The sequence below is a fragment of the Zerene cesonia genome, chromosome 3, assembly GCF_012273895.1.
Source record: "Zerene cesonia ecotype Mississippi chromosome 3, Zerene_cesonia_1.1, whole genome shotgun sequence".
Lineage (NCBI taxonomy): Eukaryota > Metazoa > Arthropoda > Insecta > Lepidoptera > Pieridae > Zerene > Zerene cesonia.
In genome coordinates, this window is record NC_052104.1 from 7,022,847 (window position 1) to 7,038,687 (window position 15,841).

Consider the following 15,841-nt stretch of genomic DNA (forward strand, 5'->3'; position numbering starts at 1 on the left):
AAAGAACCGTGCTGACGTGATTTCAATTAACGCATATTCTTACATGTCATATGATCTTGACATCATGCTTGACATAACGAAACTATCCATCTCTGTCATCCATTTGTAAAACAAAATAGCGCTATCTCAGTTCGCAATATTTGTAGGTCAGTTTTGTGACTTCGCGAAATTACATGGATCTATAAACTACTTCAACTTCTGTCCTAACACTTTTCGTGAGTTTCATCATACGTAGACGATTTTTTTACGCTATAGGCTCTGTCTCATTTATTTGATAACAAAGAGTACTTTAATACATAATTTGATGAATAGCTAACAAGACATTACGTGTGCGTGTTTAAAATTCTTTATTGAAAATAAATAAATGGCAAATTATAGTGAACGATTTATAGATTGTGGTTTGTGAAATTTTCATTGATTTTCCCTATTGGAAAAGCATAACTGATAAACCTTCATAATTGCTTGTTGTTACCGAAACCTATTGCTACTTGGGTCTTACATAAAATTAAGACCGCCGCAACTGATTGTTTGTGAATAAAAAAGGAACTCATTTATCGTACACATAGTATACCAGCCTGTTGGGATTTAACATGGTCAACGCGCATTCCGTAGAAATCAATAATATATTGTTGCAAAATATCTACGGTTTACATAATACTGTTCAAAACATTTTACGCCGAACACAGTATTATTGTATGTGTTATTGCACGAGAAAAGAAAATATAGAGAAGTTTAAGAGAGTTTTATTCACAAGACACTTAAATATGTAAGTATTTTTTTTAAATATATACATATTAATCCTATCCTATCCTACTAATATTATGAATGCGAAAGTTTGTAAGGTTGTGTGTATGTTTGTTACTCTTTCACGCAAAAACTACTGAACCGATTGCAATGAAATTTGGTGCGCAGATAGCTGGACAACTGGAATAACACATAGGCAAGTTTTTGTCCCGATATTCCTACGGGATACAGAACTATGCAGGTGAAACTGTGGGGCGCAGCTAGTTATTCATAAGCTGTGTAAAGTAATTGAATGCTCTGTATGATATATTCTATAGAGATATGGCATAAAAATAATCAAATCATGTTTTCTTGTTATATTAAAAAGGTATATCTTTAGTTTAAAATAAATCTAAGTAACATGTCGGACTCCCTGCACTGTCTTTCATAGGAATGGTCAAATATTTGTATTGGATTTTACAATTTTTCTTAATTAGCTGTTGGCGAAGCTGCTTAGCTTCATGGAGGATCTGGGATAGTTTGAGCTTTGACTGGTCACCCCCTCCTTTTCTTTTCACATAAAATAGGCGCTTGATGTCGAGTTGCAGAAAACTTGCCCATATTATTATTATTAGCTGTTGGCTTGCAGCTTGCCTGTGGTAAAAATTAAATTTTAAACTTAATACAATTAGTGGTACAAAGTTTTATCCCTATTTACCCTGTCTGGGGGTAAAATTTCAAATCCTTTCTTTGCCGATGCTGCTAATTCATAGTGGCTATTTGGCTAATTCTAGTCTGATTGGTATGGGATTGATAAATCAGTCAGTCAGTCATCTTTGTACTTTATATATTTAGATTTTCAATTTCCTATGTTCAGTTTTCGTATTGTTTCTATTTATTCTTATTGTTTTCCCCCTTCTTTATTATTTACTTGAACCAACTTATTTGTAGATCTTTCTAAGACAAACAATACTTGCATACATATAACATTCATGTAGTATTTACGATTAAGGCAACAAATGCATGGAAATATCAATGATTAGGACTTTACTTTACGACCTAAACTAAAATACATATCAAATCCATATCAAAATCTGTTGCATGCTTTAGAAGAAGACTTAAAAAAGGCACAGACAGACAGACAAAGGCAGAAAGAAGCTTTGTTTTATACTATGTGTGATAGTATTTAACCTAATATAAAATACTGGATGCTTCAAATTAGAAAAAAGTACAAAAGAGAAATTATAAAGGTTGCTGTTATTAAAATTTTTTATCAATGCCTTTGGGCAATCATCCTACATCCTATCCTCCCAAGAGCTTGAGTTAAACATGTCACATCAATCATATTATTCATCTTTTTGGTATTGTGAAGTGTTGATTTTTTTTTCAATATATATTTATTCACTGATTAGAGCAGTGAAAATGTAAAAAATACAGATATTGAAATTTTTGTAAACTACTCTCAAAAGAGTTTAGAGAGCCACCAACCCAGCTTATTATTCTTATATATCTGTGTATTTTGAAAATAGCACTTAATGAGGAATTGACTTCCAAAAAAATTTTCCTTAAACATATTTTAGTACATGATCATTGTAGGTATATAGGAATATCAATTATAATAATAGCAACATTCAGTCAAAGCAAATTTTGCAGTGAGTCATGTTTGTTTAGTTCACAGTTCATGTATGAACCAATGGGTAGGAAAGGTGATGCAATAATGATGACAGTTAACTCACACAGTACTAAACTATAATCCATAATATAGACAAATTGGATTAACACATATGCCTTATAAATATACTACTATTTAAAGGAATATAAAGTTCAAAAAGATAATTAGTTACTTTGATGTAATTGTTTAAAATGTTTCTTTGTGTTTTGTTTTATGTCTTCTTAAGAGGTACAAGCTGCTCGGCCCAGTTGCGCCCGGTAGGCCTTTTAAGGCTTTTCTTTTCTTATCTATCAAACAAAGCCATTGGCGCGTAGTAGACTTCGGCGTCATAAGGCGGCTACAGGTTAGCGCTCTGACGCGCGCGCGCGCATTCGTACGCGTTCTGTTGACACCTCCATTATTTGTCATAATTACAGAAGAAGAAAGGACAAACAGACAGAGTTACTATCGCCTTTCCAATATTAAGTAAGGGTTATTTTATAAAATAACATAATATTATCATTAAAGGTTTTCTTAACGCACACGAAGTAATGACTGAATGAAATGAATGATTTGAATCCTTACAGAATGCTTTACATTGCTTCTAATTAATCTCCCTCTTTTTATTTATTGTATTAATACAATATAGGCTATGTTACTCGTAGATGATTAAGCTCTCTAGTGGTGAATTTTTTGCAATATAGATTACGGTTATATACGTTCAAACAGTTTTTTTGAGCCTGTTTAACAAATCAATCTTTTTTTGTATTAGTACGTTATATGAGTACCTATAAATAAAACAAAAACATTTCTAACCAATTTTGCGAAAAGCAAATATTCAAAATTTTGCCCCTCCATTGATTGATCGAGTTGTATAGAAAAAGTTTTATATAGAAGAGGTTGATTAAAATTATAACAATAAAAAATAAGAAACTAAATTTATTTTAGTCAAACATACGCTAGGTACCTCATGTGACTACATTATTTAATTACTTTTGTCACAGTTTGCTGCATTTGCTTATTTATGCTCCTAATAGTTCTAAGCATGACATGTGACCAACGGTAATCACATGATTTCTTACTTCCTGAAATATAGTAGTCTATTATTTGTGAAGAATGTTATAGAAATGTATGGCTTATTGCATGTGTGTTAAAGTACAATGTTGGAAAAACATTGTTCTGTGCAATATGTAGTATCATTGTAATCCATCAAAATATTTCAAGCAAAATCTAGTATTTATCGCGCATTTGAACTATGAATGATGTCAGACAGGCGATTCAATAGGGCGATGAATAAGTACTTTACAAATTGATATACCTGCTGGTTTATATATGTTTGCTAGACTCTTTATATCATTGTTTATTCGTGTTTATTATTTGACTATAAATAATTGTGTCAATTTTTTTTTGGCTTTTTGTCGATATTGGCTTCGAAATAAACGCTTTATACATAATATTATAAATTCTGTTAGCTTCCAATCGACGTAGCTGCAGTGTGAAGTGAAATTTTGTGGAAATACCCACCGGCATATGTAAACTGATGGTTTACTTTCTCTGCATCGTTATCCTCAACGCGAACTGGTTTTGCTTTCGTAACTGAGAACGGGTTGGCGTTATTTTAGATTTGTTAGAACGGCTTTAGACTAAATAATCAAGATTTGGCTCCGATTTGGTGTAGTGCAATTTTTGAAATACGTAATGCGTTCATGGCAGTTGCAGTATCATTTGCTTATTATTATAATAAAAATCGATAATTTCCTGACAAACGTGTGTTACATACGCGATAAGCTACATTTCAACGAAATTGTAGGAAACATGCGACTAGCTGGCGCCAGGACATGACTCATTTATTACCTAACCATCCAATCGCCTAACAGTAAAAACTTTTTTAAAATACATACCTACATTCTAAACTTCAAAATGTGATTCTAGCATGAAAAGGTCGTACACGCTATTGTAGTTTACGGTCATAAATATATTATCAGTTTTATAATAATGTCTTTCGTCAGTAAGCGGTACACTCTTACGGAATCCCTTAGTCCGAAGTTATTTCTAATACGTAGTTAGAATTCAAAGTAATTTATGAAAGAATGATGTAGATTCAGATGAATGCATAGAAAATTATAATTCGTCACAGCGATAATAAGTTTTTCAAGTACCTATAAAGTACTTTTAATAAAATTAGCTGGTCATATTTTTAATACATAGTTCCCCAAATCTTACTTACATTCATTTATAAATTCGTCTGTATAACATATTGGGTTTTTAGTGTGATGTATCCCCTATTGCAATAACAAGTTAATTGTTTTCTCTTATTCTACTGTTTCTTACTTTTTTAATAATTTATAATTATAATTTATTTATTTCGAAAACAAATTGCTAGTATCAATTTCTTATAAATAACTTGTTAGTAGAGTACATTATATTTTGTCATATTCAAATTTAAAACATGCAATATCATGGTCAATACTCAACATATATTTTTTTATATGTCACAGTGGGCAATGGAGCTGGTGGAACGCCTGATGGTCAGCGCTACCACCGCCCATGAACATTTAGAGAAGCATAAGGTCCATTGCAGACCTTACGCCTCTACAAATGGATGGCCGACTTTGATAACACATGAAATTGGGAAGGGATTAAGAAAGGATTGGGCTGAGAAGTAAAGGAAGGGACTGGGAAGGGGAAGGAAAAGGATATGGGCCTCCGGCTCCCCTACTCACCGGACGAAACTCAGCAGTATGCTATTTTACGCCGGTCTTCTGTGAGGGTGTGGTACTTCCCCGGTGCGAGGTGGCCGAATTCATGCCAATGCGTGCTCGACTACTACATACAGAATATCATCACAATATATACTATACATAATTTCAGGCAGGTAATTAAAAAATATAATTCAAATGGAGATTATAAATTGCAATAGAAATAGAAATGTAATTTTCCAATCGTCTACTCAGTATTCGCTTTTCTTGTATTTACAACAGTTAAATTCAAGCACTAAGCTTAGTTTCCTAGTTCTTAATGGCTAATAGAAACTAGTAAGAAGGCGATGCCTTGAAATATTAATTATAAGTCTGCCTGCGTTAAATAACAATCGATTATTGTTTGGAACTACTGGCGGCCTGCTTAATATATTTTGCCAATCATTTTAGAAAGGCGTAAGAAAAGAAACAAAGATCATTAAACAAAATTGTAATTCTAAAGTGTTGAAATATCACATAATTATATTGAATCTATTTAATTTTTCTGAAGCACATTCTATAAAAAATGTTTGTTTACTTACAACATTCATTCAATGATTTTCAAATAAATTTAAAACGTTGGAAAATTTTTCGTGAAATGAAAAGTCATGGTGAGTCGTATATTGGTCAGTTGTTAGATTAATGGATTTGTGTCTTTATTATTTTATTTCAAAACGAGATAATTACGTCGAATGAGGATAGATTTAGAACAATTTTGTAATAGTTATGTGTAGGAATTAATTACCGCCACGATGGTATTATCGAAAGCGGTTATTGTAGCGTGGGATTTCCAGGATGTTCAATGTTTGTTAAAATTTATTATAAATTATTCTCTCCTACTTCCTACTAATATTATAAATGCGAAAGTTTGTAAGGATGTGTGTATGTTTGTTATTCTTTCACGCAAAAACTACTAAACCGATTGCAATGAAATTTGGTATGTACATAGCTGGACAACTGGAATAACACATAGGTTCTCATTCCGATATTCTTAAGGGAAACAGACTTACGCGCGTGAAACTGTGGGGCGCAGCTACTGTGTTTATAACTCTGAATCAGACGTTTAGTATAATATTTAAAATTCTACACATTCACAATTTTCTACACACATAGATAGAATAGGTACCGTTATTACAAACTCGAATAGGCGTAAAGGCTGTGTCGTGTTCTTTAAATTTTATGTGTTTATCTGTACATTAACGTCTCTTAATAGTATAATTGATGTGAACCAATTTCCGTTACATTTGACTGACAATTTATAACACATGCAGGTAAATAAATAATAGTTATACTTTATATACTATAAATACTCATATTTAATTGATATAAAAAGTTCACGAATCTAAAGCATTTGAATACATTATTTGTTATTATGTCCTGCAATGCTTCATCAGAAAAAAATCAGTAGGAAAACATACTTCATCTGTTATGGCTTACATCTGTATCCATTGGATAATGATGTCAAACCCTAATAAGGAAAATAATTTTATCTCTAGGTAGTAACATAATACGTCTTTATATATCAAGTTTTTTTCCATTCATTTACTTGACCTAACGCAATTCCTTCGTACAACGTCAAATTAATCATTGATTTTTTTTATCCACGCTATGAAAGTTTTTTATCTATAATTTTAATCATTTCTTATATCTACTTTTTACAATTGTATAAGTACATTAGCTATATGTATATATATATTTGTTTCTATCATTTTTAATCAACAACGTGAAGTATATATATGTTAATGTTCCATTCAATGATACGCCCATTTAATATCGAAACGTCGACACTGAATATTTCGTCAATGTAATGACCTAAAAGAATGTTAATGACAACGTCTCTACCACGGACTACAGAATAACCATTTCATTACCGGTTACAATCTAAAATGCCTTTGAGTGTACGAGACTTCATCTGAATATATTTAGTTAATATTTTTAAATTTTCTTATCACCGTGACACAGCAAAAAGTAGCTAAGCATACTAGATAGCGTCCCACGTCAGAGGCCAAGATGGGTGGGAACAAACTAAGCTACATCCACTACTCGTTGTATCTATATTATATTATAATGACGTTTGCGTGTTCACCATCGTGCTAAGGTGAAGGACGATATCATCTTTGTGTAATTAAGTCATAATTACCCATGCGCAACATTTATCTATCGCACAATTATTTACATCGTATCCATGATGACAATTAACAATCGGAATATTCAATCAGAATAGATTGGATATTCCGATTACATAGTTTGTCGTGCATTATTATCATTGTAACTATTATTTTATCAATTTCCATACAATTTTTGCACAATTTAAATACATAGAGCCATTCCTGTATTTTAGTACCTATTATATAATATCCTGCTCTCAATTTTATTAACGTCGTGCACGTTGATTTGAATCTTTTGGGTGATACAACACACCTTTGAGTATATTGCATTAGCAGCAGAGCTTGCATGTTGGTTTTAGATATAAATTGTATCTATATTTATAAACTAACTACCTACATAGTTGGATAATATAAGTCACCGTGACGTGATCACCAAAACAAGCATGTCTGATATAATGGAGGTTATTAAACCTTCAAAGCCGATGAATGAGTCATTTAAGCTAGTGTTTGATACGCATGAACGTATCTAGTTTAAAGTTGTGTACGGATATACCACTCCAAACCTTAACCTAACCTAATTTGTAGCATACGCAACAACAATATTGATTTCTCTTTGATTTCTAAACGAACCTGGTCGATATGTTAATATACTTATCGTAGCAAGCGTAACTTAAAGATTATAAATATATATGAATATGGTATCTGTATGATGTTGCTAGGTTAGTTAATTACGTAATAACTTAAGACAGAAGGTCCCTTGAGTAGGGACTGAATAAATTAATGACCACCTTGGTATTACATGTATCTCACAACTGTTTACAATTGAAGAGTTGTGTTGCGAGACTTGTTTTTTTTTACAAGTATTGTTATTTATGGGACCTTTTTATTCACCAGGATTAAATAATTATCTTACTATACTCTGTATATGAGTAAATAAGAAAATTAGGTTAAATCTGTCATTAAAGTATGCTTTTTTTTTTACAATTTTTTAACCTTATATTAGGTTCAGGTTATTAAATCTTAAAACACCGTAAACATTCAAAAAAACAAATACATACTTAACACAAGTCATCTGAAAGCAATACATTGAGTTTTGGATGTTAAACTCAAGGAAAAATTAAATCCATTCAATTAAATCTATTTTGCGCTGAATAATTAGTATTTCAACTTGTACTTAGTAAATATTACCATTGTAATTGATTAAGGCCTCAAACCCCATCTTCTTCTAGCTTAATATTATTTAAAAATTATAATCTCTCTAGTCTAACTCTATGAAATAATGTTCTAAAGTGATTGCTGGAAAGCCTTGGAGCTTTATTAATCATATGACAAGAAATTAAGATGAAAGACTATTGGGGATTGTTATATTGGGGATTGCTCGAATCTTTTATTTAGAAGTCTTGCAAAATTAAGACCAGTAGTTATACAGAATGGCATGTAACTGAGTTTATTTATTTTTTTCAATAATTACTTGCAAAATGTTAGCGTTAAAATCTAATCGTTACGTCCATTTCATCAAAAAACGTATAACTGTTACAGTTATAACCCGTTACCCGTTACACAGTGCTGTCCCTAGTTCGAACTAGTTGTACCCACATGCCTTTGGTAACGTAGGTGAAACTTAATTGATATTTGAGTGGATAAGTCGACCATGCCATATTCAGCGGTTCATAAGCAACTTAACGCGCTCGTCGTTTCGTTAACCTATTTTTATACAACAACTTGCTCTTCGCAGTAGTTTAATGGATGTTAAACTTGCATTTTGAATCACTCCATCTATTAAAGAAACCCAAAGTTTTAAAGATTTAAGCATACATAGAGACATAGGGTCATAGGGAGGTCAGAGCAAGCGACTCTATATTATTATTAGTGACAGTGATATTATATATAGTAATGAAGATGGTTTAAAAACTCGAAATCAAAAAGTTATGACGAAATTTTAGTGCAGAATGCAGTTTGTTTAGAAGATATGGTATATTCCATTTCAATTTTTGTTTGGGAGATTGTTCGACGTGAACGCTTTATTTATACTCAAATATCATTCAAAACCAAGGTTTCATATTAAGAAAAGATTTCGTGTAAAATATATCAACTCTTTTTTTCTTGAGCTTGTCATATACAAGGCTATGAAGTTGCACATATGTTTTCAAAAAATTCTAGCAATATTGAAGAAATTAAGCCTAAATAGGCTACATTATCTATTACCAATAGAAATAAATAGGTAACTAATTTTCTGAGAAGACTATTCGGTTCGATATAAAGGTATATCGTTTTTGTAACTCAGTGGCTCAAATTCTTTATGCAATCCACGGAACATACATTTTCAGGATAATAATCACAGAAGGAATCTACGTTTTTCATTATTTATTCTGTTTTGCTTTTGTAATATGTAAATAAAATTATTAACATCTCTACCAAGAAATACAAACTATCAATTAAGACAACGATAACATAACATAATGATATAGCTGACCAATAGTAATCATTACGTAGTTATACTGAAGGTTCTAATATGTAAATGTCGTTAAAATTACGTTAGCACATATTTCAAAAGCCATTCGAAAATGTTTAAATCGAATAGGTATTTAATTAATATACTAATCAGGCGCCTTTTTTATCTATCAAAACTATTTTGTCAAATACCAAAGTCCGTAATCTAGGTAAACAACAACATATAAATAGATATTGAAATTTTCATAGAGCTGAAACTCTATGAAAATTTCAATATCTAATGTCAGCAAATGTTTTGTATAAATGAGTCATAAAGAAAAACAGTGGCCTGCATTGTGTATGTTATTTCATAGATTTGTTCTGCGTGAATCCCCACTGAAGTCCCCCCGCCTGCCCCTGCCCTCCTACCCACGCTTTACTTCGTATTTGCGAGAAATACATATACATATGTGAATCTATAGAACGACGAAAAGCGACGGTCTCGTGACCGTCACAATCGCCGGTCCGTTATTGGCTCAAAAAGTTGACGTCAGTCTTATCGACCAATGACGACGCTCGGAGGTTATTTTTAGAACAAGTAGAGAGCGGTGGGGACTTGAGGAAAATTGTGAACCGCATTGTGTGCGAATGTTGCACAACGTTTTATGAGCTCGCACTGGGTGCGCGTGTTGTTATTTTGTTTTTAGTAAGCGAAAACTTGTTTTGACCTTGAAATAAATAATATTATTAATTAATTTTATCTTTACATGCGCAAAAGTTACTTCTTTTTCATATCTTTTAAAGAGTGACTTACATCGTTATCATAAGAGTGCCTTCAAAACAACTCGTTGTTGAGGTAAGTTATAGATTGTTGTTATTGTTATTGAAAAGTTATAATTAGGTAATTAGTTAATATTTATTCTCTTAATATTACTATTTCATATTATCTTTGCTCTACATAGTACATTTTTAGGTACTTTTTGTTCTCTCATGAAGCTGTCGAGTTAATGTGGTAACTGCGTGTACAAAGACGATTGTACATGAGCATGTTATTTCTAGAACACGATGGAACTCGAATAGATATGATTTTGAAATATACATATACCAAAGTGTCTATTTTTATTACGTTGAAGTTTCTATAAAATTTGAAAACGTAAGCTATCCGCCTTTAGTTGGCATGGTCGAGGTCGTTTCTAATGGATTATTAAATAGCTATTATATATTCAGTTTTAGAACGTAGGATACATATACCTACATATTTTATTTGATAAGTGTGTCGTAAGATCGTATAAAATTAATGTAAATTATTAATAAAAAAAAACCTGTACGCCTGTAATGGCCTTGTATCAACGGTGTGGTGAAGGTAGATTTTGTTCGGAAGCAGGTGTAAACATGTTTGTGAAAGTTGTTTCAGGAGGAAATATTCGAACTTGTTTATGTTTTTACAAAAAAAAAAAAAAGTAAAATCACGTTCAAGTTACATTGAGTTATTTTTGGAATATGAAAAAAGGAAACTAGTAGATTTGATTAATGATGTGGGGGACGATATCCTTCAAGTTTATAGCTCAATTAAAGCTGAGTGGACTTCTATCTCACACACGATAACACATAATGTTGATAACACTGATACCGACATCCATTTTGTCTCCGAGATAACTGTGAATTGTTCACGACGGCGATAACACGTTTCGGTCCACGTGTCGTTCTAATGCTATTAGTGCTCTATAAAGTATAAAGGTTAGCTGTTTATTAATGAAGCGGCTTTCCATATTATTCTAGAAGTTCCCTCCACAATTATAACAATTTCAGACTTGTTATAATAGGCATTCGCATTCGTTTGTATTTTCGGATCGTCGGTTCCCATTCACAATATACCTACTCTATGAAAGGTCATGCAGACATACCTCCGCTCTTATTAACTTTAAATAACACGTTTATCGTGTGTTCTTAAAATTTTAATTTGGTACGTAAGCATTAAATAGTGGTCTAACCAACCTTTACAATTTTATGTTAATATTTTATTACTTATGTGAAATACTAGCGATCCTCCATGTGACATAAATAAAGAATGAAAGAAAGATAGGAAGTAGCGTTGAGATTATAAATAGCACACAGGACAGAACACAATAAATATATATATATATATTTCTTGAAATCTGTCCAGTAGTTCGCGATATAGCGCGTAAACAAAATCTTCAGCTTTTTATCTAATTAGTATAGATAACATTAAGTACACATATCGAAATAATAAAATGATCTTATAGTCTTGGTTCGTCTTATATGTCCCTGCTGCGTATTACAATTAATGACCATAACACAGTTAAAATGAAGTCTATATTAACGAAATTTAAAACTTAGCGTATTTCTCTATTGTTGCAGGACTTCCACTGTGAAACTGTCTTGGACGGGAGCTTAAAGGTTTAAGATTTCAATAGGAGCTCGTGACGAGTTCAACAAAGTGAGTACCGATCACCGCTGCGGCGGCACCAATTCCCCTGACCTCATTTCTGTTGCAGGTACAAGACTGAAGGGCAAGAAAGCAAGCGCAAGCGGGAAAGCATCGGATCAGCCTAATTAAACTCTCAAATCGATCCCTATATTAGAGAAATAATAATCATTACAATAAAACTTTAAAAGTCCATTTAAATGTCAATACTTTACTAAATAGTTTAAAAGAAGTTACTTAATTAAAAGAAGATTGTTAAATTGATTCTCACCATTAATGAAGAGATTTTGTGATTCATGAAGTCTAGTGCCTATGTCTGTTTTAAAAATTCTCATCAATTTAAATGCTATCTATCTATCGTAAAATCTTTTATGAAGATAACGATGTAGTTATCGTAAAACGTTAATGGAATATTCCGTAATCAAATTAATGCATGTCTCAACAAGTTTAAAGTTATTTACTGAAGCAAATGTTTCTGTCGATTATATAGGAAAAAGTGGATTGTTATGCGGGAAATCTATTAGAGATCATGAGTAGCAACCACATATCATTGTCATGCATACATGCATTATTTCATAGTATTCTCAGTGTAGTTCAGTGAATCTCTTCATTTGCAAGCTTAAATATAACTTTTCAAAACTTTATTATTTATGCATTCATTTAACTCTTATGTTTTTTTTTTCTTCTATAAACTGTATATTGTACAAATATTTAAAAATTTAATGATACGTCTGAATGTCTTCTCTTTTCTGTCTTTCATCACTTTATCACAAAGCTTATTTTATGATCTGTAAAACCTTTATGTTAATTAAGCTACCTACTCATGTCGTTCATATTACTTTGTTGCATGCCTCCCCCCATCATAAAACATCATTCTCCTTGCTTCATAAATATATGCACATTATGTTACGTCGTATCATTTTTGTTTGTAGTTCTATTCAAAATGGTTGCTCAAAAGATCAACGTCTGTCCGCGTCGAGGAGACGATATCGGAAATCAATACGATCCAAACATCGAAAGACATGGTTTTTTCCCAAACGAGTCACAAGACTCGCAGTCATTTGAAAGTGGTAGAAATAGATCGTTTAAAGTCCGAAAAGAACCAACAGGTGAACGGTCCTTACGGAGTTGTGACCGACCTAAGAACGGAATCAGCATCTTCATCGCCAGTGCCAACAACCAGCAGCTATTCAGAGGTAAGGAGCGGTCGGCAGCACGTGAGTACTGTGAATTTTTTATTATTTGTGAAGTTTTATAGGCTACAAATCTTTTTTGTGGTAGAGCCACGGGCAAAACGTTCAATATTTGGTTTGGTTATGGTTCTTATAAGTATTAAGTGAACGTCTATCATGAACATCTGGGTTTTCCATGGGACACATCCCAGGATGCTGTATTCAAGATTATGGGTACAACATTGCTCTACCACTAATAAAGATTTTGCACTGAAAGCAAAGTCATATCCTAACATGATAATTAATTTTTCAGGAATTTCTGAAACCGGAGCCCGTATTCCAGAGTACAATGTTCCACGATTCGGATGCAGAATTCTTCCAAGATCTGATTCAGTGGTGCGACGCACCTACCGAACAAGTAGTAGTACAGTCCATTGGTGAGTATCGTTGAATTCTATCGAATACCTGAATTCAACAAATAATTATATAAATCTAACGCAACGTTTCTTCCTTAGATCCAGCAAAAACAACACAAACAAGGGCACACAACACTGACACACTGCACACACAATTCTCACCGCAAGGTTGGGATGTATTCGACGCTAACTCTCCAATAACACAAGCGGGCTTATACAACCCAACGCCACCCAGCTACCCCGTGTCGCCGAATGCGGACGGGATGGCGACTTTCAATACAGATCTTTTCGGTCCCGCTAGTTTCATGGGCGAGGACAAGGTGGTCCCGTTCCAAGAACAATTTTTAGATATAGATAAATTACCTGTGGTGATAGGTGAATTAGCGTCAGAGACCGCAGCCGACGCGAATCCTTGGCAAACGACCTCGGAGCCCGTCTGGCACACCACACACGATATGAATTACATGAAACCACATACAAACATACACAACACAATGCCCTTCATCGATCAAGAGGACTCTCTGGACATGAAATTCATGTCCGTCATACCCCGGGAGGTAGAGAGGAACGACGTAGTGATATCGGAGTACGTAATCAACGACGTTCAGGACGTTATGTGCGACGGGCCGGCGGGGCGCCGCGCCGCGCCGCTGTCGGTGGACGTGGCGCGCCAGCACTGGCCCGCTGACGTCATCAGCACCCCCGAGGTGCTTACCTTCGTCGAGCAGTTGGAGAAGGAGAAGTGTCCGCTCATGGCATCGGTGAGTTGTCTCTTAACTGGTCCACGTTAGTTTTGGGCTTTTTATTTGCACAGAAGTGAACCGTTAAAGTTGCATCATCCATACATAATTAAAAACATAATGTGAGGCAAAAACTAGAAAGAAATAATAAATAAATGTGAATTTAAATTTAAGGATAAAACATTATTCGTCAGTTGATCAGTTCCGAAAACTTGAATTATTATTATCGTTTTAATTATTTACCTTATATATTTATTTTATTATTACTCTTTTATTAGACGCCGATTTCACCACCAGAGCATGACGCATCACCTAGCTGTGCGAAAATTGGTAATTCCCCAGTAGTTGAATATGAACCCATAACACCTAAGAGCGAGCCTCAGTTAGACTCGGAGGAGGACAGCAAATCCAACGCGAGCAAGAGGCGGCGCCACGACAGCGAGGAGTCAGACGAAACGTACACACCGTACACGGAGCAAACGCCGCGGAAGTACAAGAGGAGAAAGCCGAGCATACCCATAAAGGATATGATACGCGCGCTGGAAGGGTCACAGCAGCTGACGAAGGCGCGCCGCGGCCGCCCGCCCAAGCGGCGGGAGAGCACCGTCTCCAACGTGAGCGAGAACTCCTCGTCTGTTTCCACGCACGAGACGAAGTACAGAGAGCTGAGAGACAAGAACAATGAGGCTTCGAAGAGATCTCGAATGAACAGGAAGCTGAAGGAGCTACAGATGGAACAGTTGGCCGAGGAATTAGAAGAACGAAATAAAAAATTAAGGGTGCAGGCCGACTTGCTCGAAGAGAGAACGAAACAGTTGCGGGAAGCGTTTATGGCTGCGGTTGCGCAACATAAAGTCGGTTAATACTGTTGAAGGAATTTCCTCGGCTTCAAATTGATACAATTGTCATCTAAACCCATGGATCTTGCGCTTGCGTATTGAAATTGTGTTTATAGCTTTAATGTGAGCATTAGATATTAGTTTTAAACACTTGCCATGGATGTTTTGTTCCGATCTTAGCTACCATGTTATTATTTATTGTGCTTTACTTAAAAGTTAAAACTCGGATATGACATTTTAATACAGGATTTGACTATAGAATTTAAGAATTAATTTTTAAGCCTAAAGTAACTTAACACTTTGTTATATTTTTATCAAAAAGTGTTAAAATCTTGATTTTATGTTTGTTAGTCTTTATTCATCGAAGCTTAACACGGCTCGACATTAATCTTAAAAGTTTAAAATATAAATCATACAATTAATATTAATTAATCTTCAATTGGTTAGGTTTTTGAAATAATGCATGGTAATTGATCGCGGTAGACTTTAATGTTTTTATGTTGTACTTGCAATAAAAGATTTCAACTTGTTGAATTGTTCGTTTTAATTAATTAATTACCCTATAACTATACCTATAA

At 33.7% G+C, this 15,841-nt stretch overlaps 1 protein-coding gene across 2 annotated transcripts; it reads left to right on the forward strand.

Moving 5' to 3' along the window:
* The first annotated feature begins 245 nt into the window (after positions 1–245).
* On the forward strand, positions 246–15,797 carry LOC119839469. Of its 2 annotated transcripts, none has more exons than XM_038365740.1 (6): positions 246–766; positions 12,030–12,108; positions 13,029–13,292; positions 13,582–13,705; positions 13,784–14,445; positions 14,703–15,797. In XM_038365740.1, exons 3-6 carry the CDS (start codon positions 13,119–13,121, stop codon positions 15,285–15,287), a joined length of 1,545 nt encoding a protein of 514 aa, XP_038221668.1. In that variant the 5' UTR covers positions 246–766; positions 12,030–12,108; positions 13,029–13,118; the 3' UTR covers positions 15,288–15,797. The 2 variants fall into 2 exon arrangements, with proteins under 2 accessions (XP_038221668.1, XP_038221667.1); XM_038365739.1 differs by lacking the exon at positions 246–766 and adding an exon at positions 10,288–10,506.
* The last annotated feature ends 44 nt before the right edge of the window (positions 15,798–15,841 follow it).

Bases quoted from the DNA above. Each gene is read 5' to 3' on its own strand.
- LOC119839469 (XM_038365740.1), top strand. From the start codon at position 13,119: ATGGTTTTTTCCCAAACGAGTCACAAGACTCGCAGTCATTTGAAAGTG. The intron at 13,293-13,581 runs GTAAGGAGCGGT...TTAATTTTTCAG, and splicing joins CAACCAGCAGCTATTCAGAG to GAATTTCTGAAACCGGAGCC. The intron at 14,446-14,702 runs GTGAGTTGTCTC...CTCTTTTATTAG, and splicing joins AGTGTCCGCTCATGGCATCG to ACGCCGATTTCACCACCAGA.